The sequence below is a fragment of the Thermobia domestica genome, chromosome 9, assembly GCF_964235325.1.
Source record: "Thermobia domestica chromosome 9, izTheDome1.hap1.1, whole genome shotgun sequence".
NCBI classification, from domain to species: domain Eukaryota; kingdom Metazoa; phylum Arthropoda; class Insecta; order Zygentoma; family Lepismatidae; genus Thermobia; species Thermobia domestica.
This window is the reverse complement of record NC_137462.1, coordinates 57,514,777-57,528,141: the sequence shown is the minus strand read 5'-3', so window position 1 is coordinate 57,528,141 and position 13,365 is coordinate 57,514,777. Positions and strand designations below refer to the sequence as shown.

Genomic DNA, 13,365 nt, shown 5'->3' with positions numbered 1-13,365 from the left:
TTTAGGGGGGCGGCCCCCTAACCTCCCCCTGGATACGGCCCTGGTCAGCTCATAGTTGGGAACCTTATATACACAGTACAATCTATCAAATGCAAAACTCATCTTACCCAAAACTGAAAACACAAGGTATGCATGGAATTCAATTATTGTTTCAGTTATCTGTCCCTCAACTAATGTTTTGAGTTCAGTAAGGCTTCGGAAAAATGATTATAAAACTATAGTACTGGTATTTTGTACATGCAGTGCAGTGAAAACATTCAAGAGTGGTCAGATATGTCACTCAGTATTATTCGAAATTCGAAGTATATGTGTACTAATAATAACTTACCTGCATTTTGGACTTCAGCGAACCAGGATTAATGACAAGATTTAAATCAAATTCATCTGGCTCTACAATTTTCAGGTTGAGATAAGTACTTCCTGTAAATCGGATGTTTTTGTAGCACAGTTTAAACACCTCATCTTTCTCCTTCATTTTCTTAGTTAAGGTTTCCATCACCTGTGGGAATAGAAGACCATTGAAAGAAAATCTGAGTCATTAACCGTGTAGTTAATATTTTGTTTATTTATTTAAGAACACAACAGGTAATTGTACCCAATTACAGTGTTCACATCAGAGTTACATAGAATAGCTGTAATACATCTGTGAAATTTATCTTGACTCATACTGTGTGTATCCAGAACATTTTTACATTTACTCAGTGAGTTGTACCCTGTGCCCATCCTCCACGTTGGTAAGTATTTTATTGCATTTGTTCGAGATTTCTTACAATTAAAGAAACTTCTATTGCCCACACATATCGTCCCTCTCGAGACAAAGAGAGGTATGCAATATTTCTGCCAACTCTGAGATCATTTTTCCCTAGACAAAGCTTGTACAGAAATACAGTTACGATAAGACCCCCCTTCTGTTTTTATATCAGGATTTTTTTCTATTATTATTATTTTTAACTTTGAACCTGTGGGGAGTTGGTTATTAAACACATTTAAAAGATAAGATTAGGAGAACGAGCAAAGAGATAGTGTCAGGTAGTTTTAATTTGCATATAAACATTATATTTTTGAAGCTAAACAATGTGAATTATTACAATCGCTTACAGAGAACATTCATTTTTACTTGTTAAGAATTAGTGGCATACGACATATCTACATCAAAATCTATACCTGACTGGCACAAATAATTTCTCGAAATCTTTTTATCTATTATCTACTTGTGATAACAGTCGTTCCGCTATCTTCCAATCAACTAATATATGTTTATTATGCATTTTCATATTATCTTTTCACGTATCTCTCCTGATAATTCTAGTTATTGTGATCATAATTCTGTAAATGAATTCCAACATAATCCAAAATCGATCTGTCTTTTATAAGAGGGTGTCTACCAAAATTCCAAAATGGAATTTCGTGACTTTTTCGTGACCTTTTCTTTACCAAACCATAAAATTTCGTAACATTCTCCAGAGCGAATTTGAGTACGAATTAGACCGAATTTTCATTCTTTGCTTGCGATTTAGAAGCATCTAAAGCCGACCATTGACATTTTTAGTGGTAAATTTTGATGTTTTATAGAACAAAATTTTCCAATCTGTACTTATATTTGTACAGATAAAAAAAAATATCGTGATTCAAAAGCTAAATTTCGTGACTTTTTCTTAACTTTCATGAATGTTTTCTGATTTCGTGACTTCTCCGTGACCGATAGACACCCTGTATGATCTTTAGTAAGACTTGAAATTGTTTGTTTAATTTTTGTTGCGAAACTTGTAAAAAAAAAAAAAAAAAAAATCCCACATAATCGAGCCATGAATCAGAATAAAAATCACCATAACTTCCACATAGCATAAGTACGTCCACGGGATGTCCGAGACTGAGCCCGCAACGGACGACGGGACATCCCGGGATTATCCGAATGTGCTCCCGGGACATCCACAGGATTTCCGCGGGAGATCCAGATGTCCGCTAATATCCCGGGATACGGGATATTCAACGGGACCACAAAGGGGTGTCTATTGGTTTTCCCTCGGACCTCCTGTCCCATCTGGGACGTCCCGTGAACATCCTACATGGGAATCCTTCAGGACGTCCCATGCAGGACGTCCATGGGATGTCTTCTCATTGTCCCGGTAATCCCGGGAACCGAATAGGATGATTGGGATCAAAATAGGACATCCCAGGGACGTAGTGTGCTATGTGGGACTCCTGACAATAAATTGTCTGAATTGACAATAAAATGACAAAATCTAAAACGAGGAGAGTTTTGAAACTTGGTTTTTCTTAACCTTTAATTGAAACAAGATACTACCCTACTATCGAATGAACAATATTAACCAATACAGTAAACTATCGATTATCTGCAGTCTTCCTTTCCTCTCCTTTCATTCTTTTTTACTTTCAAGCGACGAAAGGAGAGAACAAAATCTGGTGATCGTGAAAAAACAATCAAATTCGAGATTTTAACAGATTTACACGTTTCATAGCCCATTAAAAAAAAAAAAGTGATTTTACGACATCTGTCTGTCCGTTCCGATTTGACACTCATCTCGAGATCATATCGTTCATCGTCAGGCCGGCTCGCAACAGGCGCATTTGCACGGGGCAGCAAATTTACAGGGGCGGCAAAGTCTGTCATAACTATATTATTTAAATTAAATCTTTCTTATTGGAAACAAGACTTCATGATGATGGTAGTTAAATTTACTACGCTGACCTATTTGAATACTTCATTCATAAATCATGTTTAGGTCGCATTAGTTTAAGGTCACATGGACAGTGCTAAAGCAAATGGTCAAACATATCCCACCATCAATTGCTTTATTGTTGTCAAATACAAGAACTCAATTCTCGAACAGTAGCGAACACTTGCTCCATTTAGTTAGTTAATGCAGTTTTGATATAAAAATAGTCTTGTCACTAACAAGTTCCTTATCATTGAAGGTGGAAACAAGTTTATATATATATAAGAGCTATTGCACTGGAACTGCAACCTGGTATATTGAGATTAAAGCTCGATGTTGAATTCTATAAAAAGGATTATCATGTTTCCCCTTCAGGTGTGTGAGCTTTTATCTTTCAATAACACAATAGATTAGTATTTAAAGATAAAAACAGACATAACGAAATTGTAGTCGTAGCGTTTAGGTCTTTCTGAGTGCGAGTGCTCTTTCCCTCCCCTTCGTTGTTCACGGTGGGATAGCATACTTAAAATCGTGGCTTTTAAGATTTGTTCTTTCTGGAGAAAGAGGAGGAACAGCAAATGATGTCATTGCACGGGGTGGCAAATTATCTAAGGCCCTATTCATCGGATCGAGACCAAATTGTAAACTTAAAGTTTTTATGTGATCCTCCATTTTTTTTAAACTTTCTTGCAACCCTTAAAAATAAGGGTAGTTTAATTAAGGGTAAAAATAAAAATTGTGATTTTCGCAAAAACGGCTCTAACGATTTTGTTTATATTTCACAAATTAATTTTCCAAACATACTCCATTACAAAGTAGGTCATTTCTCTGTGAAAAATCAGCGAGATGTAGGCCTAGTTTATTCTTGAGAGTGAGTTTTCTTTCGAATGATTTTCTTGAAACAACTCAGGCGATTTTTTAAAAAAAATATTTCACAAATATTTCATTAATGACCTGACAATGTGGCATAACTCGTCTACAAAAATGTACGAGGGACAGTTTATTTTTGGGGATGAATTTTTCTTGAATGATTTTCTCAAAAACGACTATTTTCTCAATTAAACAACTCAGGCAATTTTCTTTATATTTTATAAATAAATCATTAATAACTCTATATTATTCTGTAATTTTTTTTTTCGTAAAGAATAAGCCCACTTTTGGCTCGCAGCACAGCAGTAACGCGGTTTGACATTGAAGCAATGAGGCCTTACTAGGTGGCTGAAGGCATGGCCCATTACATCTGCACACACAATCTGCACAAACAAAAGTACCGGTAGCTCTAAATCTGTAAACATGTCAATGAACAACAAAGATTTCAATGTCATATAGATTTTCAAGGACGGATCCAAGGGGGGGGGGCTAAGGGGCTATAGCCCCCCTTGACGCTCAAGTTTACACTGGATAAAATGGACTTCAATTCTGCTTTACACTGGATAAAATGGCAAATTATGCTTTAGCCCCTCCCTTGATGATATCCTGGATCCGCTACTGTAGATTTTAGTGGCAAATTCTACAGCAGCAGTTCGTGATCATGTGTTCACCGGTTCTACATCGGAAAACGGGGAGGGGGCGAAGGGGGACGAGAAAAAATATTGGGGTGGCGGTCGCACCTCCTCGCCCCCCTGTGTCGCCGCCACTGCCAACCAAATGACCAACAACTTTGGGAATAACCACAGTGATTCATGAGGGAAATCACACCGGTAAAAATTAGTTTGTTTTTCCGCTTGAAATTAAAACAAGAAAAACGACAATTAAGAATACATTAGATAATTTTTATTCTCTTATCGGACTTCCCTTACGAGCGCCTCTGGCCAAATAAACTAGTTAATTTTATTTTTATTTTTTTAGTACTTGCATACTTGTCTGTCTACTCATACTCGCTGACGGTAACATCAACATATCTGACTTCCCCTCAACCACCTTCCTCTTTCAACAAGAAAATATTTTCTGCGCATGATCCACACACTTGTAGTTGTTTCATGCTTACCGGGATATTCCCGTCGAGTGAACCACGGTAAGTTCTAAGTATATACTACAATTGCATCATATGTTAAAGCTCATGGAAACGGGAATCTTTACCTAGAAACTAAAATAATGCAGTGTTGGCAGTTATTGATTTTTTGCAACATTCCTCCTCTGTTTTATCATAGAAAGCAACGAATGGTAATAATAATAATAATAATAATAATAATAATAATAATAATAATAATAATAATAATAATAATAATAATAATAATAATAATAATAATAATAAAAGAACAAAAAGAGATAATGTAAAGAAATGTAATCTGCTTTTATACGCCTGTAAGAGCCTAGATGTAAATAGTAGCAAATTCTAACATTACAACATTGTGTATCTAGCTACTCGCAGACGTAGTCACACGAAACGAGTCCTAGCATTGATATATTAGAGTTTAGGGAGGAAATTTGTTGAAACGTTTAAGCCACTTACGAACTGAAAACTAAGAATTTAAATTGTAAAAAACAAACACGAGATTATTGCGGTCATAACCACAAACAGGCGCGTTATACAGGAGCAAAGGTACAATAGCCCTGAGCACTGGTGCAAATCCCTGGTGGTGAGGGGGACATGTCCCCCAATCTTGGAACTGGGGGACTGCCCCCCCCCAATAATCCGATTTGAATTTTTTTGGGGGGGAGAAATGTGATGATTTGTGTCCGACTGCCACAAAGAAAAGAGATGAAATTGATGTCCGTTGCTGTATAATATACAGCAGGTTTACCTCAGAAATCAGATTCATCTACCGTAATATGAATCTCTCCTCCCCCCTCCCACAATAAGCCTCAAATCTCGCCCCCTCGCAATGCTGAAGACAACTCTGCTCCCTTGATCCTTCACAGGATTATTTTCCAACTTCATAAGTATTTTGAACATCACTTAAAAAAAAAAGGAACGATCTTACTGGTCCCCCCCCCCTTATGTTGAAGACAGATTAGCGCCCATGGCCCTGAGTAATAAACATATGGGCTTACTAATCAATAGTATCGTAATATAGGCCTACTATTGAAAAAAGTTGAACTCTATTATCGGTAAGAAATTCCCCCCGCTCTCTCTAGCAAAACCGCAAATAACACTTCTACATTGAAAATGAAATCTTTCAATTTTACGTCCCATTATTATGCCGGTTAGACTAAAGGAGACGATGATTATGAGAAATGAATGAAATGGTGGAATGAAGAAAGTGGGAGGAAACGGCAGAACCCCGAGAAAACCCACGAGCACAGTGTTTGTCCACCACAAAATCCACACGGGGCGAGCTGAGATCGAACCACTTCTACATTGAGGAAACCTTAAAGTATATTAGGTGGAGTGGTAGGAAATGTTAAAGGAAATTAAGGAATATATCATGTACTATAAAGAACTGGAAATACCAGAGTGTCTTTGGAAGGGTTGGCTGTTCGGTACGTTATATTAGATTTAATTTCCAGCAACGAAACAGTTTCTTCTAACTTTATGGCGTTAAACAAGATGTAGAAGACCAAAAGTCCGGTTTCACCGGCGGAAAAGTGGGGAGCGAAGGAGAAGGAACCCCTTTCGAGGCTACTGGGTTTCTCATACACTTCATATCGGGATTAATAGAACAAACCATTGTCATCGGAGTCACCCATCCATACATAGTCTCGAGCAATTAGATCGGTAAAAAGACAAGAAATTAATTCCAAAACGATCCACATTACAGGGGAAGTTTCTTATTAAAACACTACTACAAGGAACCTTCCCAACATTAACTTCATTTTTTTTTTCAAACTGACTTCGATGCGATATTCAACAAACATTTCCATTTGTGTTAAGTAGCAGAGAAATCGGAATGCCAGAGCACTGATTTACTGTCTGTTGACTTTTATTTTCAACGCTAGCGACGTGCAACAGCGATCAACTGTGGTTCGCTGAGTCCCTACTTCGATTCCAGGCCACGTGTGTTTATGGTGGACAAAATAATGTGTGTGTTTTTTTTTTTGAGGGAGTTCTCTCCTCCTACATTCCTATTCCACAAATCCTTTGCTATTCAGTCTGTTTCATAAATCATCTGTCTTCTTTAGCATATAAAGCATAACCAAATTATCTTTCAACATCAGCGGCAGTAAAAACATTGGGCATCAATGTAGATAAAAAAAAGTACGCCCATTATACTACTTAGAAAAAAAGCTGAAATCAAAACAAGGACTCAATGCACTACAGGTGAACGCTCTACTACTGAGCCACCGTGGCCCCAATAATAAATATGGTTTAAACATTTTTATATCTCTCCCTTCGTTAATTTGTCGTGACGCAGAAGGATCCTGATAACTTTTAGATAAAATTAAGAAAACTATCAGGCCATAAATTTTGAACATTACTTTATAAAATGATACAAGAAATTTTCCAGACGAGATAAGAGAAACTTCTAGAGAATCGAGACGAGACGAGATTTTTTACAAAATTTACGTGGGCAACTCTAATAATTAGTTACAATCAGTTTTAAGTGACTGTAACAGTCAACGCCTCTTGTTAATGCATTCTAAATTCTAAACTTTCGCGAGCCACTGGTTGGAAATCACTGGCTTAATTATTCGCGTAAACTATTGCATTACATCCTAACTTTAGAATACTGTGCTACGAAAAAAAAACAAAACAAACAAACAAATGAGTATCCATTATATATCCGTGTATATCTTTCATTGCATTACTGCTAGAGACAGGCACGCACCCAAAAATTTTGTTGAGACAGGTCCAAGTTTGAGGAGGTAGTCTAATAATACAAGTCACTATGTTCATGTAGTATTGAACGGGTGTTACTCTACAGCCGGAAAAAAAAAAAAAACATAAGTAATTTTTAAAATGAAATCTTTGAGTTTTACGTCCCACGGTTATGCCGGTTAGGCTAAAGGAGACGGTGATGATGAGTAATGAATGAAATGGTGGAATGAGGAAAGTGGGAGGAAACGGGAGAACCCCGAGAAAACCCACGCACACGGTGTTTGTCCACCACAAAGTTCACTTGGCGGGGGCTGGGATCGAACCCGGGACCCCAAGCACCAGAGGTGAACGCTCTACCACTGAGCCACCGCGGCCCAAGTAATTTTTAAGTACTGACACTTATGTTTTCACGAAAAATGATAAAATTCTATTTTTTTTTTCACCAACAAATAAACAGTACAGATGATGAGTAAAGTTCAAAGAGCTATATCAAGTATTTCTTTCCTAAACAAATATTCGTTTTATTAAGAAAGTGTACAAATGTATATCGATTTTACAAAGTTTTAGAGATCATTACATGTTAAGTCATTAAAAATCACATTCAAACTCTCTCTCTCCAAAATAAATAAATAAATAAATAAATAAAGCACTAAGGAAAATGAGAGAAAAATCGTACTTTTTCATTGGATAGTCTGGCAACACTTGTGGAGAGAACTTCTATTCTTGTGACTACACTGAGGAAACTGAGGAAACAAGACATCAGGGCTCGAGAGAGGAAGAAAATAAATTTCAGGTTACCTACATGTGCAGAGAAGCTTCCCTGTTAAAATGCACATTATACACAAACCGGATTGCTGTAAGTACTGTATCTACACTTAATTTTTAATGTTTATTTTTTTATTTTTTTTAAAATAAAGAACTCCCTCAGAAATAATAATTCTATGCAAGAAATGCGTATTGTGCTGCTCCACAGTCATTGACTATAATCTGTGTTAAATTTACATTTTAGTGAAAATTAGATAACAACGTTATATTTTATATTATAATTAAAATATTTGATTTCTGATTATGGAGATTGCATCAACTCTATTGAACATAAAATCTCAGAGCATTACACACAGTGTTCGGAGTCATAATGATTTGCATAGATAACATGACTGAAAACTATGTTTATACTCTCATAACTATAGTTACGAGTTTTAAAAATCTAAAGTTAAATTATCATGTGTTGGTTTTGAGAAAATCGAAAAAAAAAAGAAAACTACTGGTTTCTAAACTACGACGACCACGATACGACTGAGATGAAGTCAATACTAAATAACAATCTTCTCAAACTTGCCATTGTAACAGAGGCACGACGAAAGTGTACAACAATGGTTCTCAACCCATGTGTCGTGCAGTCAAACTGTGTCGCAAAATTTTTAGAATTAAAAAAGTCATGAAGCTTTTAATAATTAGTTAAAAATTAATTTTAAATACGGTGTAAACTATACCAGCAAACTCAACCAGCGGCAGTAACAATGCTGAGTATTACATAAAAACTTTAGTGACAATGTTCAGTACCACACAGTAATTACTTTATAGAAACTTATAGTACACCTTAAAATTTGCCGCACTAAACTTTCTCATTCGAATTTCTTAACTCTAGGACTCCATTGGACCCCAAGACTATGTTTGACAGTTCGTCAGTATTATTTTCCGGGATTCTAAGGGTTAAATTAAATCAGTTTGTACTGCAGGTATTAATGAAACATCTTCTTGTGAAATACGAACAAAACTATAAGTCGTTTTAGGAAAATTTCGCCCAAAGAAACTCATCCATACAAATAAACTACCCCTTTTAGATTTTTTTTAAATAATAAAATGACTTTATACAATATGTTAGGGTTACTAATGATATATTTCAATATAAATTAACAAAATTGCAGAGATATGTATTATAAAAGCTGAAGGAACGTTGGAGGGGGGGGAGACAAGTGCATGTAATAGCTGGATGGTAAACACGTTCAAAATTTAGATTACTATTGATTATTCTCATCTTCATTCGACGATTTGACCTCACAAAAAAAATCTTTATTCTTTCCATAATGTCTTTATGAGGTGCCTTCCCATACGAGGTTCACCTTCCACTTGTTCTCGATCTTTTGAAAAAGACTTGTGCCATCTGAGCACTTGGGACCTGGATAGGACATATTCTCCGTAAGTCCTTTGTAACTTTTCATAAGTCACATTAGCGGATTTGCCAATCTTTACAAAATACTGGTGCGTCGACGCGGAATTTTAGAATTTAAAAATCATGAAGAATTTACCACTTATTTAAAACTTATCTTGAGGCAGACTGTAACAGTCAGCTTCTCCAGCGGCATCAACAGTGTTCAGTACTACATATGCATAGAATCACTACCTTATAGAAATTTACGGGGTCTTAGTATTAATATAAAAAATTAATAAATAAATAAAGTAAGTGTGTCGTAATGTGGGTGTTCAGGAAAGTGTGTCGCCAGCAGGGTTTGAAAAAACTCGGGTTTTTCTGAAAAAGTCCGACCCACCTGGGCCCATATGGTTTTTTTGGGCATTTCGGGTTTAATTGTTTTTTTCGGGTATTTTGGGTTTGTTTTTTTCGGGTTGAACCCTTTTTTAAAAAATATTTCAATGTCTTTGGGGTAAAAGTGTTAAAATGTGATTTATATTTCAAGATTATCATTGTCACAACTTGCAACAATTTTGTATTCACTGCTCCTTTTTTAAATGGCCGCCATTTTGAAATTTTACGTTGTATCGCCGCCAAAATGTAGGCCTATACAGCTAATTTAGTGTGTTTCGTGCTCGTACTCTGAAAATTTCACCCTAAAAAACAAATTGCGCTTCGTAACGTGGATACCTGCTATTTTGAAAGAAATGGCAGCCATTTTGAAATTTTACGTTGGTTTGCCGCCAAAATATATACAGGAAATTTAGTGTCTCGTGCTTGTACCCTGAAAATTTAAACTTACGAGACCGAAAGTGGTACCCTGTAGTATGTATGATACAGGCAGACGAACGAGCAAATGTATATTGAATCATCCCAGTAGCCTCAGTGCAGGACCATAACTTGTGGGGGGGGGCAGGGGACAACTGCCCCCAAGGAAGCTCCCCGCCGTTCGAAGGGGGGGGGGCACTTTAAGACAAAATTTTCTTACTCCATATACGATACGATCATGAATTTATAAATGAAGCATCAAACAGGTTATCACTACATTACATAAAACAGCACACAAAAGGTAAATAAAACAAAAATGAGTCATGGGCCCATTTCAGTAAAAAAAAAAAAAAAAAATGTGTAGTATACGGAGCCCTAGAAATAATATTTATTCGTATGGCTTTGAAATTTGTCAATATTATCTCCTTAATTAATTTGTCATGTATGGAACGGGATCAGGGGCATAACTAACGGCCCCGTAGACCTTACCGTGCGGGAGGGCCCACAGGCTCCGGGAGGCCCATAAAGAGTAAAGGAAAGATGGAAAGAGGGGGCCCAAGAATTAGTAAAACAACTTTTTCTAGGGGCCAAAATACAAGCTTGACCCCCAGAAAAAATCTAAGCTATGGCACTGCCTCAGTGACGTTCGCCAAATATGAACACCAAATATATTAATTTAAAACAAAAATACAATTCATATTTGAAAAATAAATATTTCAAAATGTGTTAGACATAAATATTTTCCAGTGTAAAATAAATGGTTTTATTGTTGAAGTTCACTTCCGATACTTTATGCGTTCAATTACGCGAATTTCCCGAGCACTTGTTGCAAGACGGTTCTTTCCAGAAAATTAGTTTAAAACAATTAACGAAGATATAATTCATCTATATATATAAAAGAGAACGTACAAAATTTTGTCCGCTCATCACGCTAATACGGCTGAACCAATTTCTTTCATTTTTGGGGGGTTATTAGGATTTGGACCCTAGATGGTTTTTATCATATCACTTTAATTTTTAATTACCAGTGTCTTGAGATAATTGACCATTCAGGTGTCCATAACGTACAAATCCTTTGTTATTAGTTCATCATAGGTAAAAATAAACGTATTTATATGCAACCCGCATGACCGTGAGGATCGGCGGGTTAACATAAATGACAGGCGATATACAGCGGAAAATAGCTTGAATCTTCTGTTTAAAATTTTTTAATTGATTTGCTTATTTTTACAGACACTTTTACAATATGCCAGCACCGGGATGACCGCAGCGAAGCGGGGCGGGTTAACATAAATGACAGGCGATATAATGTTAAGATTTTCTGCAATCTTCTATGGTTTTTATCATATCACTTGAAAGCGAAAAAGTAAAAATTATCTAAGTAACAAAGTTTATTGCGTTCCGGGGTGACCGCAGCGAAGCGGGGTGAACGCTGCTAGTATTTTATAAAGTAAATATTAAAATTAAATATCTTCCAGCGTAAAATAAATAGTTTTATTGTTGAAGTATTCAGTTTCGATGCTTTGTGCGTTCAATTGCGGAAACTTCAAATAGTCAGCATTTTACTTCAAATAGGCTATAAGCATAATCCATAGCTTAATTTGTTTGTTCTATAATTATCTCAGGCTAAGGTAAGTTTTTATTATTATTATTATTATTATTATTATTATTATTATTATTATTATTATTATTATTATTATTATTATTATTCCTTCAGTGCATTCAGAACCTTATAAAGGTCTTATGTTGAAAATTGTTGTATACCTTAACATGAAAACATCTAATTCGCCCAAAGAAAGTCTAAAATCTGATAACATTCACTTTCAATGTGATCAATATACTAACAAAAAGCTATAAAAAAAGTGTTTTTTTTTTCGGGTTGGGCCCAATCGGGCAAACCCTGGTCGCCAGTGATAAAGGTTAGGAACTACTAACGCTGACGTTAGGCGAAATTCACTCGGGATTCAAGCCCTGTTCTGAAGTTTTGTGTCAGTGCCCCTTTTACACTGGATTAAGTAGAAAAGTATTTAAGCTTTATTAGAAGGTCACAGAGATGTATCATCATTGGAATACCCAATAGGCTTACGCTTAACTAAAGATATGCGATTTTCACTTAGCACTAACTGAACCTGCGCTCTCTACACAGCGCATCAGCATAAATCTCCTTCTCATTCCTCACAACATATGTACATGTCCCTTTACAGACACAAGTGAAAGACGTATTGATTAAGAAAAATAAACAAGGGGTATCATAAAGGGGAGATTTTTTCGATTTTTTTTAAATATCTCGCACCGATTGCAAGATTTGAGCCTACTTCCAGTTGGAGTTTCTAATTCATATATAACCAGTGTTTTCTTTCTTCTTGCATGCAGTATGTAATAAGCAAATACATTACATATACAATTAATTATAATGTCAGTATATATATTGTGTTCATTGGGCAAAACACTCAAAAAATAAAGATTTATCTTAAGACTCGAGAAATGGTTATCCTTCCTTTTTCACTATTATTTGGCCATGGAACAAACACCTGAGACATATACAACCTCAATATACAACATTGTGGTGTTGGAATGTATAACGCATAGGATATGATGCTTTAGTTTTTTTTTCTTTTTAATTTCAACGCTTCCATCGTACCCTAAAAAAATGTAATAAAAATAATGGCCATGTTTTTTAAATATTCAATTAGAACTGGACAATCTACACTAAATTTCCAATCGATCAGTAAAAACGTCATCTTTCTAGAGCCTGTAGTTTCCGAGATCACATTTTCGAAAGAATTGGGCACAAACATATAAACATAGTTTAAAAGAATTCGGCAGATGGAAGATGCATTGATTTTAGATTTTAGAGAAGACTTATTAAAATACAAGGCTTTGAACAATAATTTTATATCATAAACTTTATGAAAAAGATATAGTTAACTAATTTAGACTATTTAAAGTACAAATACATAAAATGTTTGTCTCTGTTAAACGTGAAATCACACATAACCGTAAATGAAAGATTTGAAAGCTAAAGTTAT

At 35.7% G+C, this 13,365-nt stretch overlaps 1 protein-coding gene across 2 annotated transcripts in view; it reads right to left on the bottom strand.

Moving 5' to 3' along the window:
• Window positions 1-13,365, bottom strand: part of LOC145694676 (cyclic GMP-AMP synthase-like receptor) — a 63,704-nt gene that overhangs the window by 38,481 nt on the left and 11,858 nt on the right. For both annotated transcript variants that reach the window (XM_081771172.1, XM_081771171.1), the window contains exon 2: window positions 329-499. In XM_081771172.1, the coding sequence (XP_081627298.1) occupies window positions 329-499 (171 nt within the window). The remainder of the gene's footprint in view (window positions 1-328; window positions 500-13,365) is intronic.